At 36.0% G+C, this 23,839-nt stretch overlaps 1 protein-coding gene and 1 long non-coding RNA gene across 3 annotated transcripts in view; one reads left to right on the top strand and one right to left on the bottom strand.

Annotated features, from left to right (window-relative positions):
- LOC120093580 (uncharacterized) overlaps positions 1-23,839 on the bottom strand; it is a 201,325-nt gene that overhangs the window by 55,663 nt on the left and 121,823 nt on the right. The gene's annotated exons all lie outside the window — the stretch shown is intronic.
- Ptprq (protein tyrosine phosphatase, receptor type, Q) overlaps positions 1-23,839 on the top strand; it is a 182,376-nt gene that overhangs the window by 55,915 nt on the left and 102,622 nt on the right. Inside the window, exons 18-25 of the mRNA NM_022925.2 lie at positions 4,982-5,142; positions 5,846-5,991; positions 11,580-11,748; positions 13,863-14,156; positions 14,405-14,680; positions 15,050-15,201; positions 18,889-19,030; positions 21,427-21,696. Of these exons, the coding sequence (NP_075214.2) occupies positions 4,982-5,142; positions 5,846-5,991; positions 11,580-11,748; positions 13,863-14,156; positions 14,405-14,680; positions 15,050-15,201; positions 18,889-19,030; positions 21,427-21,696 (1,610 nt within the window). The remainder of the gene's footprint in view (positions 1-4,981; positions 5,143-5,845; positions 5,992-11,579; positions 11,749-13,862; positions 14,157-14,404; positions 14,681-15,049; positions 15,202-18,888; positions 19,031-21,426; positions 21,697-23,839) is intronic.

Below are 23,839 nucleotides of genomic sequence, written 5' to 3'. Positions count from 1 at the left end.
TGGCTGGCTGGTTCAAATCAGATGTCCTAACTCAAATGCCTCTCCAAGCTGACTGATCTAATCTGGCTTCCCTTAGTTTCTCACTGAATTACTCTGCTTAGCTTCATACTAATTCTGGCAATTTGTTCTAATCTTCTGGCTCCTTGTTCTCTGGCTTCAACTTCTGCTTCTGTGCACTGCACTGCTTCAACTCACTAAGGAACTCAACTCCACTGCACTGCACTCACTGTACTGCCTGCACCTCAACTGCACTGACTCCCAACTAACTGACTCTCTCCCCTTGTTCTGCTCTTAAACAGCTTCTCTTTCCTGTGCTGTTCTGATGAGAGCTGGGTATATCCTATCTCTGACTCTATTTGTCAGATCTTTCTCTGATTCATCACTTTGTCTGCCCCTCAACTATGGCTGCTTCCTTCTCTAAAATAACCTTACCTTCATTATTAGATATCAGTGTTGTGTAATAGGGCTTGTCTGTATTCTAGCCAGAGGAATTAAAGGTGTGTGATGTGTTTGAATTTCAGCTGTATCACATAGACTAGGTCTTTGGATGTGATCCCTTGCCAAAGCAGTCATGTTGCTAGATTAACTTTCTTCTACAAGACTAGAATATTTAAATAACAGAAATAGTTTATAAACTAGATATGTAGAATGTAACATCAAATTAGGACTACCAACATGAAACAAAGCATCAAATGATGAAGATGAGAACGAAGACTTTCCTTTTATAAGTTTCAACCTTGACTAGGAAAGTATGTCTACTTATATATATTTGCAAAAAATGAGAAAATCTGTTTAAGTCTAGCCAAGTAATTTTGGTATTACAGATATTCATTTGTTTCTGTTGTAGGAAATTATCATTTAGCATGGGTTTGATGTTGTCAGAAACAAAGAACTTGGTAAAGAAGAATTGGTCTCATGGTTTTGAATAGTGTTTCTCAACCTATGAGTCATGACCCCTTTGTGGGTTGAACAACCCCTTCACAGGGTCAAATAACAGATATTCTACATATCAGATATTTATGCTATGGCTTATAACAATAAAAATTTAATAAAAAATAGAAACAAAAATAATTTTATGATTGGGGAATCACCACAACATGAGGAATTATATTAAAAGTTCACAGTCTTAGGAAGGTTGAAAACCACTGCTCTAGAATTAGGTTTTAACCTAGGTGCTATAAGATAGTCAGATAATTTACATGTAAAAATGAGAAGTAGTGTTGTCTTTAAGACTGTACTGATGCTAATTCAATACATTCATTTTCTTCATACAGCTCACAAGTGAAAGCAAGAAAATTACATAACATTTTTCAGAATTATTCCAAAGCAAATTAAAATTATTTTGAAATATGAAAAAAATATTTTAAAAGACCTTGCTAAGCTAAGAATTAAACTTAATAGAAACAATTGCAGATGACTACCTTTACATTTGTTCCCAGTTTTATTCTTGAATGATGTAAAGTATCTCTTTTAGATTCAGTATTGAGCAACATTCATACATTTAAATATGGCGTGCTCTTGACTTTGGATATATTAGGGTTATGTACCTTCTAAGTCTTCTCCTTTCCCCATTCTCCTCAACTCCTTGTTCTACACATAAACAGTGCAGATGATTTTTCACGTTAACAATTTCCTACACTTTTGGCTTTATCACATCTTCTTTTCCTAGACTTTGGTCATAATTTAATTATTCATCACTTTAAAATATTTCTTTTAATGTTTGCAGGAAAATAAAAAGTTATCGTCCTGTTCTTGGAGAAATCACATTGTTCCTAATGAATTGTTTTATATTGAAATTGTTGCTGTTTCTCTGATTTGAAGATAAAATGTTATTATATTAATGTCTATGATAGTTTCTCATACATTGTAGATGTTTAAGCCAGGCTAAATTCTTGTGAACATTGGTCTTATATAATCATCTCTAAATTAGCAACAGCATCTATGTTTGATGCACGCTGTCCACTGGCAAAACTGTAATAGCAGATAGGTAAGATGTGTGAACAGCTTATTTTAAAAGTGGACTATATGTAATGGATACACAGGTGAGCATAAATATAATATCATTCATGTTCAGGGACATGCAAACAAAAGTTAGAGAATTGTATCAAATTAGATTCGTAGAAGTTGAGAAATTATCAGTATCCAGATCAACAGTAAGAGTTTACCTAGTGTATACTCTCAGATTTTCTTAATGTGACTCTTGCAATAATTTAAAAATCAGAATAGTAATTATTTAGAAGCAACAATCACTAAGACAAGACTCAAAACCATTTGACTCAATGGGTCACAAAGTTTAAAATGAAGAAATAAAATGACTATAATAAAGAGATATCTGTTTAGGGGTCATCACAGTTTTATCACTAGTAATAGCTAAAAAAAGAGAAAGAAGATTATTGAAGACTAATCAAGACAAAAATAGCTAAGTATTCATGTGTTCATGGTGTACCTATATTAGGTAATTACAATGTAGAAAGTTATCAAATACTTTTACTAACATATGAGACAATAGAACTAACATGATGTACATAAGGGCATATATGAAGAAATTCTATTAGATGTTAAACTAATAGGTACAGAACATGAAACAAAAACCAACCCAGTCAATACAAGAGTAATAATCACAATGGCAATAGTGTCAAATCTTGGAGGAGTGAATCCTTTAGGCTACAGATTTGCTCACTTATGGCTTCTCAGGGACAGAGATGTTGCACTTGATCCAGAGACTTGTGTGCCGCTCACAAACTAGCAGCCGTTAAGAGTTGAGGAGCCAGGCTTGTCCTCAGTGACATTCCTCTTCCCTCTCTTCTCTATTTCCTCTTCATTTGGTTTTATGGTAAACCCTTCAAGTGAAATTGTGATCTGTATAAATTTATTTAAGCTCATTTATTTTCTACCCAATTTCTTAAAATACCATGATGCTATTTCTGAAAGAGTGGTATTGTTTGTTTCTAGTCACACACTCTGAACTCATATTGTTTTCCACTCTCATGAGTTATCCAATTATTTTTCAGATACCAGTGCTTACATTTGGATTAAATTAACGCCTCTGTAACAGCAAAGATAGACTGAAATGTATCTCTGTGGATACCAGTAGTTCACACAAGCTCTGTTATTCTCTTAAAACTTGAGGATTCAAATGTTTTACTGAAAAAGAAGGAACATCTGTTCACAGGGGAAATCTACTTACTTTTATGTTTCCAAAGAAGAAAAATATGAAACTGTGGGAGACATCACTTTTTGTGATACTACTCTCTTACCTATATTCTTTAATAATTTTATTATTCTTAGAAAGCACATTCGTTTGTGAATAGATATTTTAGAACTACGACATAAGTATCTATTCTTGGATTTAAATACTAATTAATACTCAGTTCAACTAAGTTAATGTGACTAAAAATATAATTGCATCGTTACACTTTTGCAACATTTTAATGCTTTATAAAAATTATTTTTCCCTGTTAGATTTTGAGACTTAGAAAGTTCTGAGTCTAAATTGATCTAGTTTACTTCCTTGTCAGCGTAGCATTCTTAAGTATCTTAAATATTTTAACTAAGTAACAGGTGTCATTTCTGGTTTTTTATCTTTTTTTGTAAATTACACACCTTGTTTTGGGGCCATTTCTATTAAGTAATTATATACATAATTACACACACACACACACACACACACACACACAATCAAACTCCCTTTGGGGGATATATCAGTAATCTCAGCAGTAGTGCTAGGGAGGTGGGAGAATCAGGCGTTTACAGATACCACGAATTTGAATCATATCTGAGCTACCTAAGACCCCGTCTCCAAACTAACAAAACACAGGAAGGTATTTTTGCTCAGCATTGTTTATAACTTATTTGAATTGGCATAGAAGTAAAACTCACCCTTATACAACATATGAAAAAGGGATTTACCTGACTAAATAATAACATAAATATGATCTTGTCAGCATTAGAAAGAACAAAATATGTGAGCAATGAAAGCATTGGTGTGCAATATGTGCTAAAGTAACTTTGAATCCACAGCATTCTCAGATGTCTGGCTTGGTCCCCTGTTACGGGACAAACACCCGAGGAAAGGGTCTGGGAAGATTGCTAAGAGTTAAACTGAGTGTACTGCACCCATGAACTGAGTGTTCAGGTCTCAGCACCCATGTTGGGCAGCTCACAACTACGAGGAACTGCAACTCTAGAGGACCTGATACCTCTGATCCCCATCTCTCACATGTACATACCCACAGAGAGACACTCATGCTTATACATAATTAGAAATAAAAAAAAATACGAGCAAAACTAATTAAGAAAGGAGAGAATTCTACTATTACCACTACTACTAGTAGTAATAGTAACAGTAGTGATAGTAGTAGTAGTAGTAGTAGCAGCAGCAGCAGCAGCAGCAACAGTAGTAGTAGTAGTAGTAGTGGTAATTGACTCCTAGCTCATAGTTTCAGAAGGTTCAGTCAATTTTGTCGTGCTACGTGTTTTTTTCAGGAACATCTCACCTCATGTCGGCCAGGCAGAAGGCAGAGCTCTATAATATTTACTTTATACTTTCTCCTTTCTACAGTTTTTCTACTTAGTCCTTCAACCTTTGGGGTAATGTCACCCATTCATGTTATCTTCCCTTGAGAGTTAATCCTCCCTGAAGATACATTGTCATATATATCCAGAGGCAGACATTTCCTAGATGCTTCTCAGTCTAATAAAGTTGAGTTAGCCCAAGATTCAATAAAATTGGTCCAAGCCAGTCATCATTATAAACATGTGATTCAATTACTAAATATACTTGAAAGCTAATAAAGTTAATTTATTGAAGTAGTCTGAAATGTACTATTTTCAAAATTTCAGAATAAGTAGCATCTTTATCAAGTTAAGCCAACGAATTACTGGATACCACTGCTGCATATTTTTGATGTACTAATCCTGAAAAAATATGTGGTGGCATTTATTCTGAATGGCAATTTACATTTTTTTCTGTCTCTCTTAGGGATAAATCATCTCTAAGAGCTATTAATGCAACTGAAGCATCACTGGTGTTGTCTGACTTAGACTATAATGTTGACTACGGTGCCTGTGTAACAGCTAGCACCAGATTTGGCGATGGGAACGCAAGAAGCAGCATCATTAACTTTCGAACACCAGAGGGAGGTGAGTCCTTAGGACCTCAATTCAAAGAACAAACAGTTCGAAAGCCATCAAATATCAAAACGTATTACTAAGCCTAAAACACATCCTTGGACACAAAACTGCCTCTACTTCCTATGTGTGTGCTGTTGAGTGATAGAATTAATCTGTCTGTACTTCAATTTTCCAATTGTTAAAGTGGAAACGGTCTATGAAATCTCAGGGTTCTTATGAGGAGTAAGGAGTAAGCATCCACAGATGGATTCATCACAGGACTTAATACATGATCAACATTTTACCTGAAGCTTAAATGTAGCAAACTAAACTACATGACACATTGGCTTCCTCACTGCTTTTAGCTTTTATCATTTCATTTTATTTTATTATTATTTTATTATTACTGTCCATTAAAGTAGGACTTCATCGTCATTTGCTCTGTAATAGAAATTGGCTATGAAGTTATCTGCAAATCAAGAGCAGTGACGATATTTTAGAGCCTTTATGAGCAGGAACCCACTCTCTGTAGCTATCATATGAGAAAAGAGTAGAAGCGAAGCCTGGTGTGTGGTATCATTTCATTTCTGCACTCACGTAGATACGATTCCTAATTTAAGGGCTTTTAAAAAATATTATGCCCATTTTCAATTTCTCAACTGCTGGAGAACTCAGATACTCCAACTTAACTTCTGGCCATAACTGCAAAGTTTCTGAATTGCCTGTTTTATAGAGCCCAGTGATCCTCCCAACGATGTCCACTATGTGAATCTCAGTTCCTCATCGATAATTCTCTTTTGGACTCCTCCTGTAAAACCTAATGGAATCATACAATATTATTCTGTTTATTATCAAAATACTTCAGGTACTTTTGTGCAGGTAAGAGCTGTGGCTTTCTTTTCATGACCACAATATTGTTAATATTGTGGACTATTTGTATTGATAATTATGCATAGATAAATTTTATAAAAGTTTCATCGATATATCAAATAATAATAAAATGTTAGGTATTTTTAATTTTCTGTCTGATCACTCTGTTTCTCTCTCTCTCCTCTCTCTGTTTTACGTCTCTTAGCATCAATAAAACTGGCCCCACATAAAAAAAATCAATTTTATTTTCTACAATACCTTTTCTCTTTAAGTAACAATGGTTTCATTTACTCTGATCTACTCAACTAAAAACCCACTTTAATTTTGATGTGTACAGCATAGACAGTTTCAGTGAATAAATATTCTTGAATATTTCAATTATTTATTTTAGTTTTGATTTTGTAATTATATCATCTCCTTTCCTTTCTTCTTTCCAAATCATCCCATAAATTCTTTACTTCTCTCTTGAAAATCCATGACCTCTATTTTTATATCTATCTATCTATCTATCTATCTATCTATCTATCTATCTATCTATCTATCTATCTATCTATCTATCTATCTGTTATATGTATATATCCATGAAAGGTAAATGTATCCTGCTCAGTATGTATAATGTTAGTTGAATGTATATTTTCAGGGCTGATTACTTGATTTGGTTAAGAAGTTGGTATTTTCTTCCCTAGAGAAGACTCTTTAACCCATGTTCCATGTTGCTTAGTTTCCTGTGGTTCTCTGCCTGAGGCCTCACAGACTTCCCCCTTCACTTTGGCATGTCTGCTGATACTGTCTTTGGTCAGCTCACATTCGGGCAGTCACATGAATGAGACTTTGAGGATATATCTTCTGACATTAGTAAGAGACACAATCTTATAGCAAACTTGTCTGATTGTCTAACTCTTACAATCTTCTCTCATTTTTGCTGTATCCGTTGAGTCTGGCCTCCTCCACGATTATGCGATTTGGTTGGTTATGCTTTTCTGTAAGGTTATCTTTAGAAAGTGAAATTACATTAATGAGGGCTCCAGGACTACATTTATTTTACTTGTGGTTATAAAGACAAATATTTAGAATATAGTACATTTTCTTCCACTGAAATATTTTTTATCATCGAGGAGAGAGTTTTTATAGTCACAATGCCATTATTAGTGCTGCTGAATTATCATTATTAGTCTGCTGAATGTAGGTCATGGGACTGTAGTTTGCAGAGAGGAATTATCTTGGATGTGAACATAGAAGTAATGAAAAAGTCAAGATGAATTTAAGTTAGAGGGATATTTTCAATTTTGCCCAAAAATGTTATATTATTTCTCTAGATTATTTTTTCATATTTTTAATATATTAAAAAAGTGGTGTGATTCAGTCACAGTCAGGGAGTTGGAATATCATCTGGGAAACAGAAATTTAGAAAAAATGCTATAATTTACAACATAAGGTTTTTACTGGAAGAAATGCCTTGCTGAATTGCTTGTGACTATAAATTCTTATTTCTGGGTGTTGTCCTAATTAAAAGAAGATGGCAGATACTTTGGAATGGCCCAGGTCCACTTGTTGATTAGGATATTTAGCTTAATCAGAGTCAGGACATCTGATTGACACTCTTTAGGACTAGGCTGTGTAGTAGGCCTTGCTGAGTTCATCCGTAGCTGAGTATGGGCTACTGAGGAACTGGACAAGGACAGAGTTTTGCAAACCACAGCCAAAGGCATCAGAACTCAATTCCAGAGAAGGCAAGGCATCAGAACCCAATATCCAGAGACCAGATCAATATTCACATTCTGTTTAAATGGAATGATATAACTTTGCACCTAATAAGAGAATTACTTTATAAAAGACATATAAGTACAGATATACATATAATTATAGACACAAATATTTTAAACAAATACCTTAAGAACAAAGACTAAAAGAAAGGTCTGTTTTTTTCTTTTTGAAAGGTTTCTTTTTGAAATCTGGTAAGAAGCAAGACTATTATTTTTTACCACAGAGTGCCTCACAGACTTAGCATTATTTCTCCTTACCATGAAAGGTGGCCACCTTGAAGATTTTTTCCACTTTTATGCATTTTTAAAGAAGTATCACAAAACTGTGCCATTTGAAATCTTAGCAATGGTTTGGCTTCTATCCAACTTACTTGCAGTGTGTGCGCAATTACAGTTTGGTTCTCATTGTCTATAACTGCACCTTATTTTCAACTGTCCTCCTGTGGTGTCAGCATGCCCTTCTAAAACTTTGTATTCATACCTGAGTATATAGCATGATCCCATTTTCAACTCATCTGTCTTATAACAGGTTATCTCCTATTGAGTAATCTTAAGAAGGCTTTTAAGTGTGACAGCTGCAGGAGGTCACAGGCTAATGATGTTAAAACATTTTAGAAGCCCAGTCTCATGTGGCTTGAGATTCGCCCAGGCTTTAATGCACTCCTAAAATTATTGTTCAAAGTAGCATGTCTTCTTTATCTGTTGTTTTTTAAGTTGGTAGAAAAAAATTACTTGGGATGAAAAACGACGTAGCAGTTTATGTCTATTAGCTTTAGTCTTCTGCTTTCTCCTCCTGCTGGAGCTGTGTGGGACACCCCCACACTTAACATGCTTTATTTGCCTCCTATTCTGGACATCTGGTCCAAGTCTTAGGATCCTTCTGCCATAGCTAACATCTTGAAAAAATGGGACTTATAACATTTATATTCCCTCTATGTTCCTGGAATGGTTTCATGCATAGGTTTGATGATCGATAAATATTTTAATTAAAATAACATAAAATTGTTGCTATGGAACAAGATTTTCAGCACTTAGCTAGAATCTAGAAGCATTTAAGCATGGACTGAGGCTGCTTTTCCATGATTTCTTGAGGACTTTAAACACCTTGCTACTGTTCAATCATCCTCCTTACTGTCTTCAGACATCGCACATTATGTTCAGTACGGGAAATTACCTCTTACTCAGTTCCTGCTATTGTGTGTCATGTTTTCATAATGTATGACAGAATGCCATATGTATTTAAAAGTGCTAAAATAAGTTCTCCTGATAATAGAATCTGAAAGCATCTGTAAGGTGCCTTCTGGACACGCTTCCATGAATTTTGCAGTAAGGTTTCATTAGATAATCGTAGTCAAAAGATACTATAAGCCAAAAAAATAAAAAGGCGAGGTACTACCTAAAGACTATACATGGACTGACCCTGGACTCTGACCTCATAGGTAGCAATGAATATCCTAGTAAGAGCACCAGTGGAAGGGGAAGCCCTGGGTCCTGCTAAGACTGAACCCCCAGTGAACGTGATTGTTAGGGGGAGGGCAGCAATGGGGGGGAGGATGGGGAGGGGAGCACCCATAAAGAAGGGGAGGGGAGGGGTTAGGGGGATATTGGCGTGGAAACCGGAAAAGGGAATAACACATGAAATGTAAATAAGAAATACTCAAGTTAATAATAAAAAAAATTATCACTTCAAAAAAAAGGGGGGGGGAGGTGAGGAAATCAATGGAGCATTCACCTAGATAAAGTCTAAGGTTTTATGAATTTGTTTCGTGTCTATGCGTGCTAAGTCATACACTCAACAGGAATGATTCGAAATAATCAATTACTTATTTGTGATTTTAAAAAGATAATTAGACTAAATCCTATTCCTGTTCAAAACCCTCTAAAATCCATTCAGCTAATCTTTCAGTAATTAATACTTGTAATTTGCACTTATATAAGCTGCCTATTCTAGCTGTAAAGTTGAGATATTGGAAGGCATCCAAGCTCATATATCACATTTTCTGAGAAATTGTTACATGTTTAACAAGTCTATTCTCAAAAAAGACACCACAACATCAAAGCAACTCTTTGGTTGTACTGTCAGATGTTTTAAAAAAAATCCCACAAAATGTACTGAATTTCAAATTGACAAACTGTAGAATCATCCTGACTAAAAACTTAATCAACTAGAATACCCCATGTTAATTATTTAAGCAAATCATTCTTGCTTTTATCGTGACTAGGCACAGTATTAATTTGTTGGTGTGAATCTTTGGAGTCTAATCCTCTATAGAGCTCTATTAAGTGGGAACAGTTATTCCTATGTTATTGTTAAGAGATGGGAACTTTAGGTTAGATATTGGTCCAGTCATGTACTGCCTGCCATATTTGAGTTGAGGTCTGTAAGATTTAAAGTGATTTTTGTAAATTGTATGGTGCATTTTTCTCACTGTACACAAACTTTCTTATAAAAGTATTGAGACAGGGTCTCATTATGTGGCTACGGCTTCCTGAAAGTCTCTACTTAGTAGAGGCTGACCTTGAGCTTCCCTTTATTCAATCTTCCAGGCGCTGAAATTACTAGATGCATCAGTGCAGTAAGAATCTTGGAGTTTCGATTCTTTTAAAAGCAGAGAAATATTATTAGAATGTGTTTTTGTTTAATCTCAAATGTGGGGATATGGGGCTGCTTCAGATTGACCACAGCTGCTGACTAAGTTTTGCCTCAGGCTCTGGCAGAGCCTTGATTTTGCAAGCTGCAGATAGTTTCTGTGATTGTGTGATGTCTGAAATTCTAGGGACTTTTCAGAGGATATATAAAATGCCAGGGGCGTTCCTAGAGGTGGGATGTGGTTATTGATTGTTATTGGTTGCTATTGGTTATGGTTTGTTAAGTAGTCATGAGCAAAAAAGAACAAGAGGAAGTAATTAGATAACCTAATGGTTAAGATCAAACTCGCTCCAAGGAACTGATTCTGCTAATCAGCAGGGACTAATGATAATGTGGCCCTGTTTCTTTCTGCCCCCTGACTTTATTCAGGGACCTCTTTCCTTTCCTCTTGATCATGTTTTCTCTCTTATACAGTGTTGGGAGGGGGAAAGAAAGAGAGAATAGGGGTGGAGAAGGGTGGAAGAAAGAAGAACCCACAAAGGAGTCACAGTCAGCTGTATGTCATTCTTAGCTAAATTGATGGTATTTAAATTTATTTTTTATTTTAGAATATATATATATATATATACACATATATATATATAATTTAAATGTTGTCCAGAAAGGAAACTGTGACACAAATTCTTTAAATCCTGAAAAAATAATTAATTTTATTTTTACTCTCTACATAAGAGTGTAGTAACTGCTTTTTTTTCCCTATGAAGAGTCACTGGCGACGGATAAGAGCAATGGTTCGAATCTGTGGATAAGGCAAAAACTTTCTCACTTTTATTATTATTAATGGGAAGAAGAGAGTGTAAGGCTGTTATACTGTTTTCAAATCTGTTGGAATGTATCCAATGCTTCAAAAAAAAATCCGAAAGTTTCAAAGGGAAACCCAAGCTCGGTCAACATAGCTATGACTTCTCTCTTGGCCATATGACATTTTCTGCTTTGCAAAGCTCAGGGCATTTTCTCTTTAATATTTTATGTATTGATCTGGTAAGAAAAACTGCTACCATCTATTCCGCTTTTAAAACAAACATAATTCAAGTTTGGTTTTTATGATGACATCACTTCATGTTGTCTCTTCTAAGAATGAAATTACTAAGACAGTAGCAGTTTCTGGTCAATGACTATTTTTGCAACCTCTGTGCATACTAAAGCACCCTCTGAATTATTAAAACACTGTGTTTGCCTTGCAGAACTTTACACTTCTTCAAGTAACCAAGGAGTCTGACAATGTGACAGTGTCTGCAAGGATATACAGACTGGCAATATTCAGCTACTATACATTTTGGCTAACAGCAAGTACTTCAGTCGGAAATGGGAATAAAAGCAGTGACATAATTCATGTATACACAGACCAAGACAGTATGTAAATGAACACATCCTTATCTTTAATCAGAAAAATTAAAAATCTTATAGTTATGTCTGGAACTTTTATTTGTGTGGACAGATATTAGATATGTTTACTTCTCCTAGGAGCTTAATTTTGTTTGAACTCTTAACAACTACTACAGTTTATTCTACTTTTTCCCACTATACTATTATTTTCACAGGACTGACAGAGATAAATATTAACACTTTGCTGAGAATTCTTCACTGCTGGAATTCTTCCTTTATAAGTGCTTTGGAGTCCAGTGCTTTTTCTATGACTTCGTATCTAATGTATGCTAAATCTCATTTCACCATTTCGTTCTGTTACAGCATCCTAGAGAAGTACCACATGTTCCTCCCCTCATATTTTATAGTAGCTACACATTTAAACAGGTAGAGAGAAGAAAGTCATAAATTGGCCAATAGTAAGCATACTTTGCTTCTTCTTGGTAAAAATAACTTTTGAATAGTGGACAGGCTCAACGCTGGCTTCCTTAGTACCTACCTATTCATTAAAATCCTGTTCATTCTGTTGCTCTGAGATATGTTCCAATCATCTGGAATGGACACGGAACAATACTCCGACAAGCCTGGATGACATGTGTCATATGTCTGCTCATTTGTTTCTGAAGTTGCTTTAAACGAATCCCCAGCATCTAATTTTCTTCTCTGATTTCAAGTACCCACAGGAATTCGTGAATGATTCTTTAATCGTCTTTAAAAGAATTTTTTTTGTAGACAGCTTCTTCAGAATCCTGTTCATGCTGAACAGGCACAAAACCATGATGTCTATTCAGACACCTGATGTGATTCATTTATTTGTTCTTTATTTGTTTCAGTTTCAGTTTTCAGAAAGCAATGGAAAGTGGATTGATTGCTGCTTATTTCCCGTGGCCTCTGCTTCTACTTTGTTTAATATTAAAGATTTGTTTCTTTCGTGTATGGGGGTTTTGCCTGCGTGTGTGCGAGTGTATAGTGTGTTTGGAGTTGAGAGCGGAAAAGGACACGGAACCCCCACAACTGGAGTTACAGAAGGTTGCGAGCTATCATGTGGTGTCTACGAGCGGAACCCAAGTCGTCCGGAAGGGCAGTCAGTGCTCTTTAACCGCTGAGCCATCTCTCCAGCCCCTCAACTTTCTTCTCAATGATCTTATTGCGAAATGACTGTGACTTAACTTCTACCGTGTTAAATCTCAGTGTTTAATGTTAGAAAAAAAATCATTAATTTACCAATATATACATGGAAAAAAACTTACTTGTTCTTGGTAAAAATAACTTGGACAGTGGATAGTTTCACCCACAGAATATACTTATCATGTGAAACTATGCAGTCGATGAATGCTTAACGAAAACTTTTAGCATAACATGGTCAATATCATTTTAGACACTCATTAATTATAGATCTCTCCCAAGACCATTACAACCCATAACAGTTTACCAATTATAATTAAAGCACCATAAGCAATAACGATTTACTTTTCATTGCATCCTTTGGGGCTTTCGATTTTATATCCAGCCTAGTTTGATCTCTGAAAAATTAAAATTTTATAAGTGGAATAACTTCTTAAAATACAAATGTGGGCTGTTGTTTTGTTGGCTAGAGATGTCTAGTTGCTGGGAATCAGAAAATCTTAGCTTTAAATATTCTCATTACAAACATGACTTTGAGCAAGTCTCTTACGTTCTCATATTTTTGGTTGTGAGCTTAGCCTTTAATAACTGAGCCATCTCTCCAGCCCTCTCACGTACTCTGAACATCATTCTCTGTATATTCAATTAGGATAAGTTTTGGAATAAGGAAAGTAAAAGCATTATTTAGATAATTACTAAACTATTGATTCTATTTAGAAATATGCATTGCATGTAAACACTTTTAATCCCCACATGGTAAGAAAGGAAAGTCAGGAGAATATGATAGTAACAGAACTCTTGTGTTAAGAATGACAGTTATTTTGAATAATTTTATATTATATGAATATGCATCTATCTTTATTTAAATAATGTACCAGTATGAGACAGTGATGGTGTTTCAGTAATTAAATTCATTTGTGAATTTTAATAACTGGGCTAACTGATGGCTTTTTTGTTCTGATCGCTACCTACCTCAGTACCTGAAGGTCCTGTTGGAAACCTGACTTTTGAGTCCATTTCATCAACTGCAATTCATGTGAGCTGGGAGCCACCATCCCAACCAAATGGCCTGGTCTTCTACTACCTTTCACTGAATTTACAGCAAAGTCCCCCACGGCACATGATACCACCTCTGGTTACCTATGAAAACAGCATAGACTTTGATGATCTGGAAAAATATACTGACTATATATTTAAAATCACTCCGTCAACAGAAAAGGGATTCTCTGAGACCTATACTACCCAACTACACATCAAAACGGAAGAAGACGGTAGGAAGGACCCCGCCATTGCTTATTATATGGATTATTTTTGTACGATTGTTCTTTGTTTATATGCTTTTAAAAATCAGTACCTATGATTATTTTCTCAAGTAATTATCTTTCCAAGAGACATAGTAAGTTCTAAGTGGCTTAAAATTAAAGCCACTCACAAAATTAAGTCCAATTACATTTGAAGTGTCTTCTTTACTAATGGAAATTTGTTTTTGTCTCATTAACATTCTGTTTTTCTTTTATAGTTCCAGACACTCCACCAATAATCAACACTTTTAAAAATCTTTCTTCTACCTCCATTCTCTTATCATGGGATCCCCCATTAAAGCCAAACGGTGCAATACTAGGTTACCATTTAACTTTACAAGGACCCCACGCCAACCATACTTTCGTCACTTCCGGTAACCACATAGTACTGGAAGAACTCTCGCCATTTACCTTATATAGTTTTTTTGCTGCTGCAAGAACAATGAAAGGACTCGGTCCTTCCAGTATTCTTTTCTTTTACACAGATGAGTCAGGTAAGCCAGAAAATAAGCTGCTTCCAGTGATTTCTCTACTCAGCCTGTGCTCTGTGTTTAGGAACAGCCTGAACAATGAAGACCATTGGATCTTTTGTTTGTAGCCAACTTACAGTCAGTCATCTACTTGCTGACCATTTTCCTTCTATTTCCCCCAGTTCGAGCTTCAGAATTACCTGTTCTGTTTAAAGCTATTTGAAACGTGGGGTTGTAGATATCAGAGCAGTGTTACTTACAGTATTCGTTTCTAGAATTACATGTCGTTATTTTATAATTCTTTCTGAATTAGTTTCTTCAAGCAACTAGAATGAAGATAGTATTACTGTGCTACGCGTTTTATGAACACGAGTTTTATGTGTTTCCCTGCAGCGCCTTTAGCACCTCCCCAGAATTTGACTTTAATCAACTACACTTCAGATTTTGTATGGCTGACATGGAGCCCAAGTCCTCTTCCTGGCGGTATTGTAAAAGTATATAGTTTTAAAATTCATGAGCATGAGACTGATACTGTATTTTATAAGGTAGGTTGATTATAATAGCATATATTTATTTCAGACATTTGGAAACTGAATTAAAAACGTTTCAAGCTGCAGGAAAATATGAACTACTGATTTAATCAAGGGGAGCGTTTAGAGAAAAAGCTCACTGGTGGGGTATTTGCCTCTTGTGTACAAAGCTCTGGATTTGACGACAAGCACTGCAGTAATTAATTGGACAATGATATTTATTTAAAAATCCCTTTTCCTGAAATATGGGATTTATTCCCGGAAAATATAGGGAGGCATTTGATGTCAAAACTGAATACTTTCCAAGACCATTTTACCTATATGCACAGTTTCTACATGTTAAGAACTAATTGTATTGTTTAATTAATGCTAGGAAACATATAGAAATTTGTGTGGCTTATTTAAAACCTACTACATGATATACTTCTCTTTATTGGAAAAAAGTATCAAATGAACCTTTATAACTTTTTCATAAAAATGTGCTACTATACCACCTGGTATTTTATAACAAAATTTCATTCTCTGAATTTCCATGGTAATTCATTTGTAATCCTCAATATCTCTCCCTTCTTCCATTATTTTAGGATATATAGTCAGTGATAAATATGCAAAGATTCAATAGAACAATGTATCTGAAACATAGGTGCATACATACTAGCATTTGATTGGCAAAGTATGTTACAATTGGTTAGTATTTATTTAAGAAAGTTGTATTTCTTTTATGACAACAAATGAAGTCCTGAGATATTTTAGTTGCAAGAAGAATGCAAAATACAGAGTAACATTAAACATCGTAGACTTCACAAATTACTGTTACGGTATGGCAGTGTTCTAGAATGTGCTGCTAGCAAAGTGAATAGCAGAAAATCAAAAACAACACTCATAACTCAATTATGTATTACCGTCATCAGGAAAGATGTCTACCTTCCTGAACATAACATAGTATTTTACTATCTGAAAGGTTAAGCATTATGTAACTTCCTAAATGTGGACCGGTTCCCAGAACTGTAAAGCCTGTATTAATGACGCGAGCATGCACCCGAGTATTATCTATTCAAAGTTTAAGCTGAGAGTTTCCTCATAATTTTGGACTGCCTGAATGGGCTGCAGAAAATATTCACAGAAGAGAAGTAATTTTCTTGGAGTAATCTCACCCTTAAGATTACTTTGCATGTTCATTGGAGTAGACATGTATATATAGAATGATGATCATAGAATGATGATCTTTAGTATAAACACCTTGAACAGAACAGTAAAGCCAAGGCTGACCCCAAAGGACCTGGTTTAAATCTTTCCATGGAGATTTACAGTGATGCTTTCTGGAAGTTGCTTATCCTCTTAAGATTATTTCCTTCAAATGAAGAACTAGATTAAAAATAATCCTTATATATTAATGAAGATTATAAGGGTAAATTCAAACAAAATACTTTGAACAATTCCAGGCATATAATAAGTTCATTAGCAATCACCACACAGATTAGGAAAAGAACAAAAATTCCCTCTAATGTCGTGGTAGCTTTGAGTACAAAAGAGCAATATATACTGTTGCCTGAATATGATTTCAGTATCTTTAAATATTCTTTTTTCTATTATGTATTTTCCATTAATATTTCATTAGCATGAAATCTACAATTTTATGCCAGAAAATATTAAGTATATAGTTTTAGAGCAAGTGGGGATTTTATTAATTATTTTATTTATTTACATCCCAAATGTTGCTCCCTCTCCCCATACCTCCTCCCAGAGTTCTCCACCAGCATCCACCCTCCCCATTGCCTCTGAGAGAGTGTCCCTGCCCCCTGCCCTGGGTATTCTTGTCCACTGAGGCCAGACAAGGCAGTCCTCTGCTACATATGTGCCAAGGGGCCTTGGACCTGCCTGTGTATAGAGCAAGTGGTTCTAATCTTAAAATAATCCACTACATTTGATTGCTTCTGTTTGTCATTATTTTGCAATCCTTTTAGATGTTAATATTTTCCTTCAAGTTCCTTTAAATCTGCTCTCCTGTCACCCCCCTCTCACAGTAGTTTGTTTACTGCTTCGGCTCTTTTCACTCTGTCTGGCTTTCCCTGGTACTGTGTTTATGTTTTTATCAACTTTCTTTGCTAGGACCACTTTATGTTCCTATTCATTCTTTCTTTTCTCTGTCCTCAATGGCCTGTGGCTTTGTGGAGACAGAATAGCATTAAAGCCTTCTTATTAGCATTAAAGCCATCCCAGTGCCACTGAAGCCTCATCAACCCACACTGGGACAGTGACATCCCTTGGAAAATTGGGTCAGTCTGATGTGCTTCAAGAAGTCATTTATTCAGTAAAAAGCTTTTAAAAGACTTTCTTTTGTGTAAATGTATTCAACAGCCAATACACTAATTTATTACATTGACTAAACCCTTAAGTCCATCCACTTATCTGCCCACTAGTTCCTCTGAATCAATATCAAAATGAATTTGAATTGTGCCTAATTTCTTATAAGAAACACATTTTGTAGTTAAAGTTTTGCTGACAGAGACCATTGTTTACTAGTTCTTGTAATCTACAGGTCATCTATCAACATGATTTGTAAATAGTAAGTGTGAAATATGAAGAGGTGGGAGAATGGGCCCCGGTAGATTTAGTGACTTCCTGGAGATTATTTTCTTTTTTAAAAATAAATTTGCGTTATAATTGCAACATTTCTCCCTTCCTGTTTCTTCCTCCAAACACCCAGATATAGCCTCCTTCTCTCTTTCAAATTAATAAATTCCTTTCTCATTAATTATTATTGCATACACATGTGGTCAGTCTGTAGACATATATTCCTAAATATTTCTGCTTTCCATGGAGATAATTTTAAAAAGGAACTCTAGAGTTAATATCAATGCGGCTAACATAGGACTTTGGATGGCTCAATGGCACAGCTAGTAAAAGTTCTTGCTGCCAAGCCTGACCATATGAGTCCAATTCCCAAAACCACTTCTTGAGAGGACAAGGTTGACTCTCACAAGGCGACCTTTGACCTCCATATAATGTTGTAGTCTCCACAAGAGTGCCTTAGCTTGACCCTTAACTTTCATTAGGAGATATTTTCATGTAAAATTTCCTACGATTGGTGGGAAATTTGTCTAAAAGCATATTCTTTTTTTGGTCAACTATCATCCCTTGCCATTCCCCCCCACCTCGTTTTCCTAAATATTTTGTCAGAATAGAAATTTAGGAGCTGCTTGACATCTCCAACTTAAGTTCTATGGAACAGATGCTGTGTTTTGTTTGTGGCTTTCTTCCCCCTGACTATAACACCATAGCCGATAGATAAATAAACATATACGGATAAGTTGGTAGACATTAGGAAATATCAGAATGTGGATTTGAAAACCTGAATGCTACTGACTGGCTATAACTTCTATTTAAATTTGAAATTTTAACTTAGTAAGATGAAAGGAAGTTAATAAGTATGTGATTCTAAAAAAAAAAATAAAATAAAACTTCAAAAACAAAAAGGGTGAGGTTTTTCAAGACTGAAATGATACCAAGTTCCTCCTGGTATCATAAGCTCATCATATCCCCAAGTAGAAAATGTTAATAATTATTTTAATTGTTCGTAGTCATCAACTCCTAGGTTAAATGTAAAAGAAATGTATGCAGGATATTCAAACATATCTGTTGATTATTGAAAAAAAGTATTTGAAGATGTCTTGTGGCTAAGGATTTTTTTTTCTTTTTCAGAATATTTCAGGTCTTCAGACTGATGCCAAACTTGAGGGACTGGAGCCTGTTAGCACCTACTCAGTCAGTGTGTCTGCATTTACCAAAGTTGGAAATGGCAATCAGTATAGTAATGTGGTGGAATTTACAACCCAGGAGTCTGGTTAGTCACAATTTCTGCCTCTTCGATGTCTACTCTCATATTTACGACTCTCACCGTCCCTTTCTGGTTGATAAAGTGCTCCTAGCATTCTGCTCAAAGGGAAATTGAATTCCGATGCTGAATGTTCTATGGCTGGGTTCTATCCAAAATAATATATATGCATCAATACACATATATTTATGTATAACATTTCCTTTGGAACTGAGAAAGACAAAATAAAAGGCTACATTTTTTAGGAAGTGACAAGGTAGGACTTCATTTTGTGGAGCTGCGAAGAGAAGGAAATGACCCATCAGTCACTTTTAATGTGAGTGTTTAAATTTTCATGAATTGTGACAATGATTTTTTTTCTTTCTTAATTCAGGAGGTGAGCTGGAAGATTTGAGAGGCAGGAGGAGTCAGTGTTGCCTCGTGTACTTCAAAGAATCCCCTTGTAACATGAAGTACTCATAAGGCCCATAGCTAGTTGCATTTGCGCACAATTGTATGGGCCACACCTAGACTTTGTGTAGGCCGTGAATAGTTCTCATTTATGAATTACTTAATGGAGGGTTAAACGTGCCCCTTTCATTTTACTAACTAGGTCATATATTTGAAGATACCCCCTCTTCCTTTTTTCTCTTCTTAACAATGATTTCTGAATGGCTGAAAAATCCCTTTTCTTGTCAGTTCAGAGCAGCTCTGAATATACTTTTTTTAATGAAAACCACACTGAGATGGGATGCTAATGATGCTAAGTCAGTAATTTTCCCACGAACTTACAGACACTTGAGCTTGTCTTTCTCAGCATGCCCACAGACATGTCAAATCCCGTGTATTACAGGGGATAAGGTTCAAGCTGTGCAATCAGTGTCTGAATTAGAATCTGAGCTCCATGGCTTGGAGGTTGTGTAACCTTGACGAGGACTCAGAACTCCTTTGAGCTTTCCGCCGTAAAGAAACACACACTAGCTGCATCCGTTGTAGGAATGGTCCAAAATATTCTAAAGGATCCATTAGATTTTACTTATTAGAGAGTTTTCACCTGCTGTAAATTCAGTCTAAATATTATCATAAATATCCCCTTATTTGCATGAAGGAGCCATGATCCAGGCAGAGTAGGTAGAATGCGCCTTCAAAACTTAGTGAGCAACCCAATTGGAACGCCATCTTTGTTGATGGTAGGAGTTGGTGGCAGTGACTAGAGGAAGTATGCATCATCTTGAAGGAAAATACCTGAAGATTTTGAACCTATAAAATATTTAATACTATTCACACAAAATTAATAAAAGTTGAGGATTATGATATATAAACTACTGCATAAATTAATATTTCTAGCAGTAACATAAAGATGTCACAAAGCATAATGCTTGGATTAGAAAAGTAATAGAAAATTTTCATTTTCATATATTAGTTGTTTTATTATTTGTCTGGGGGATTCACAGAATCAGTTAAGTAGGCATTTCCCAAACCTTTGATTTGCATATGCCAGACACATATTAGAACTGTCTTCCTGCAATTGATATTTTCCTTCAACAGAAGAAAGATTTAAAAGAGAGAGATACACTTCGGTTCAGAGTAAGGTTGTTGATAAGCTACAGGTTTCTCGAGCCTCTTTAAAATCACATTTGTAGGATAGGAGTCTCTCTTTGTTCTACTGTGAACAGTTTGTAATCTGTGAATTAACCAGATGGTTATTTTTCCCCACCATCCTTGTTTTACCATAACAATGGAGTATTTCTATTAATACTAAAACTAAGGGACATTATTGGATATTGCCTTGGAAAGTAGCCAGTGTCTCTGACATATAATCATGTTCATGGACAGCATACTACTACTCTTCATTCATGTCACCTACATAGAATGGACCCCAGAGGATCAAAGTTATTTTCAAGTAGATTGAGAGAAGTGTGAGTAGAAAAACCTGAGATCCTTTAAACAGTCCTTCCAACTACTTCTAAAACAGTCCATGATCTTTCAAAGAACTCCAATAAAACATTTCTGCTTTGCTTCCTAACACTGTTGGGCTTCGAATAGTGATGGTCAGCCATTTTATGTTGAATAATGTTCAGTCACAAGTATTGAGAAGGTTCCACAGTCATGATTAAGAAAACTGGTATTTGTGACTGTCTAGATGTGAGGCCAATGCAGGTCTGAGATTATGAGATGTGTTGGCTGCTTGGACCTAGGAAAGCATTCCAATGCTCAACGTTGTAAACACTAGCGATATAGTAGAGAACGTGATCCATCAGTCATTTATGTTGAAAACTTGTTACACATATATTGGAAAACTTGACATTTTAAATGTGTAGTTTTTCTTTGTTTGTAAGAATCTCATCTTATCTATTGCCTGCATAGTTGAACAATTTACTATCTGTGTATACATTTTAACTTTGAGCAAATGTTTTCCTCTTAAGTTCCAGAGGCTGTACGGAATATAGAGTGCGTGGCACGTGACTGGCAGTCAGTATCGGTGAGGTGGGACCCACCGAGAAAAGCAAATGGAATAATTATTCACTATATGATAACGGTTGGAGGGAATTCTACCAAAGTCTCCCCCAGAGACCCCACGTACACGTTCACAAAACTTCTTGCCAATACGTCATACGTCTTTGAAGTAAGAGCGTCAACGTCAGCCGGCGAAGGCAATGAAAGCAGGTGTGACATCAGCACACTCCCGGAGACAGGTAACCGGCGTGGAGCATTTAACTAACCTGAAACAGGTCACTGGTGCGAAATAACCGACCAAGCTGTAGTAGGTAATTAATACCGTATGAAAAGACCGGCTAACCACAAACAACTAGCCGACCTGAAGTAGATGACTAACAGGTAAGCGGGTAACTAGTGTGGAGTGATAAATTGCATGGAATAGCTAACCCCTGGCAGTATGAGGCATTACTTTACTAGTTTTAAACAAGCAACTTATATAAAAAGGGTAGCTAACCTGAATTATCAAGGATGAAACAGGTAAGTAGTATAAATGGGTAACTAGCCTGAACAGTTCATCGATATGAAACTGGAAACTTCAAACAAGGAACTAGCCTGTTAGATCTAACAGGAAATAGTATGAAACTGGTCACTAATTTGAAACATTTATCTATTCCTCAATAATACCAGACATTTGCCGACAGTATTTACAGGACAATTATTTTTATTAATATGTCTATATGGTAGGCATATAGACGTATATGGTAGACATTGCCTATCAATGTTTATGTGTGTTTTTGTGGATGTGTGTGTGAGTTCATACACTTAAACACAGACTTGTGTGTGCCTATGGATGCCTGAAGCTGATATCGAGAACCTTGCTTAATCCTGTACACCTTCTGTATTGGGTCAGGATCTCTCAATTGAACACAGATCTTTAGTATGGCCACTGTAATTAACCAGAATGCTCTAGGGATCCCATGTCTCCTCCTCCTTCCAAACTATAGAATTACAGTTAGGCCACCATGTCCAAGCAGCATTACATAGGTTCTACGTAAACTCGGATCCTCTGACTTGAACGACAAGCGTGGTTCATACTCAGTCACCTTCCTAGCCATTTTTATAAAGATATAAAAGTACATTTATGTGAAGATATAGAGGTATTGATAAAAAGATATAGCCTATGTTTTCTTAGCTTACTCTTGTGATCTCAGTGCCAACATTTAACCTTCTTCACCTGGATGGGAGGTCGAAAGAAGGAAACAGACAATTGTACAAATATAAAACCCACTAACATATTGAGTGTGTTTTATCATTACTTAAATGAAGGGATTAAGGGAGACATCGAGAAGAACATATTTTCTTGATTACTTTTTTCTTGACATTGGTGATGCGTCTGTGGACTCACGAGGCTTGCAGTATCAGGGATATGTGCAGCCTTCCGTTTCCTAAACCCTCGGATCTATCTTTCAGATTATCTGAGTAAAAGAAAACTGTCACTTCACTCTAGTCTACAAGAATAAACTGTCACAATTTCTCAGCAGTGCTTCTTCATGTTGTAAGATTTGTCTTTCTACCTTTTCCCATATTCTGCCTGTTACATGAATAAAAAGCTGGACTTGTTCTTTGTAACAATTCTCTGGTTGTCAGCCCTAATGAGAGCTGTGGTGTATCTTCATAACCATTACCACATCACATACACTTTATCATGGAAACTCCTTATGAGCCCCAACCCCAGTGAACAGCACATCACTAGTTCAACTCCACATTTCTAACCCTTGAGGCTACAAGCCTCAGAACTCTGAAAGGCCCTCCCTCCTCTCTGGTGTCAGTAACTACTCAATTCCAACTCACCTTCCAAGCCCTCAATATCCTTCCTTTGCAGGTTAGAATGGCTGTATTGCAATAGCATCTCTCGCTTTTTAGGTTCCACACCATGTCTTTGTGATCTTTCTCTTAGGAAAATCATTAACTCTGAAAAGATCCTACTCTTTACTCAAATTTCTAGCTGCTGAACACTGTCGGGAAAATAGCTATGTGTTTACCTTCTACGATAGGCACAGCTGCTTTGCCACCTTTGATACATCTTGGGTTGAAACTACCAGTTTTCCTATGGTGAAAAATATTTACTTATAGGAGATAAACTACTGAGGATTGCTGAAAGCCAAGAGCCCATCATACAATGGTAGCACTCGGGTTCTAAAAAGGGAGGGAGAGAGAGAGAAAGAGAGACGAGAGAGAGAGAGAGAGAGAAAGAGAGAGAGAGAGAGAGAGAGAGAGAGAGAGAAAGAGAGAGATGCAGAGAGAGACACATGCAGAGAGAGACAAAGAGAGAGAGAAAGAGAGAGAAGAGAGAGAGAAGAGAGAGAGAGAGAAAGAGAGAGAGAGAGAGAGAGAGAGAGA

The sequence above is a fragment of the Rattus norvegicus genome, chromosome 7 (genome assembly GCF_036323735.1).
Source record: "Rattus norvegicus strain BN/NHsdMcwi chromosome 7, GRCr8, whole genome shotgun sequence".
In the NCBI taxonomy this organism is placed as follows: Eukaryota; Metazoa; Chordata; class Mammalia; order Rodentia; family Muridae; genus Rattus; species Rattus norvegicus.
This window is presented reverse-complemented; position numbering and strand designations above follow the sequence as displayed.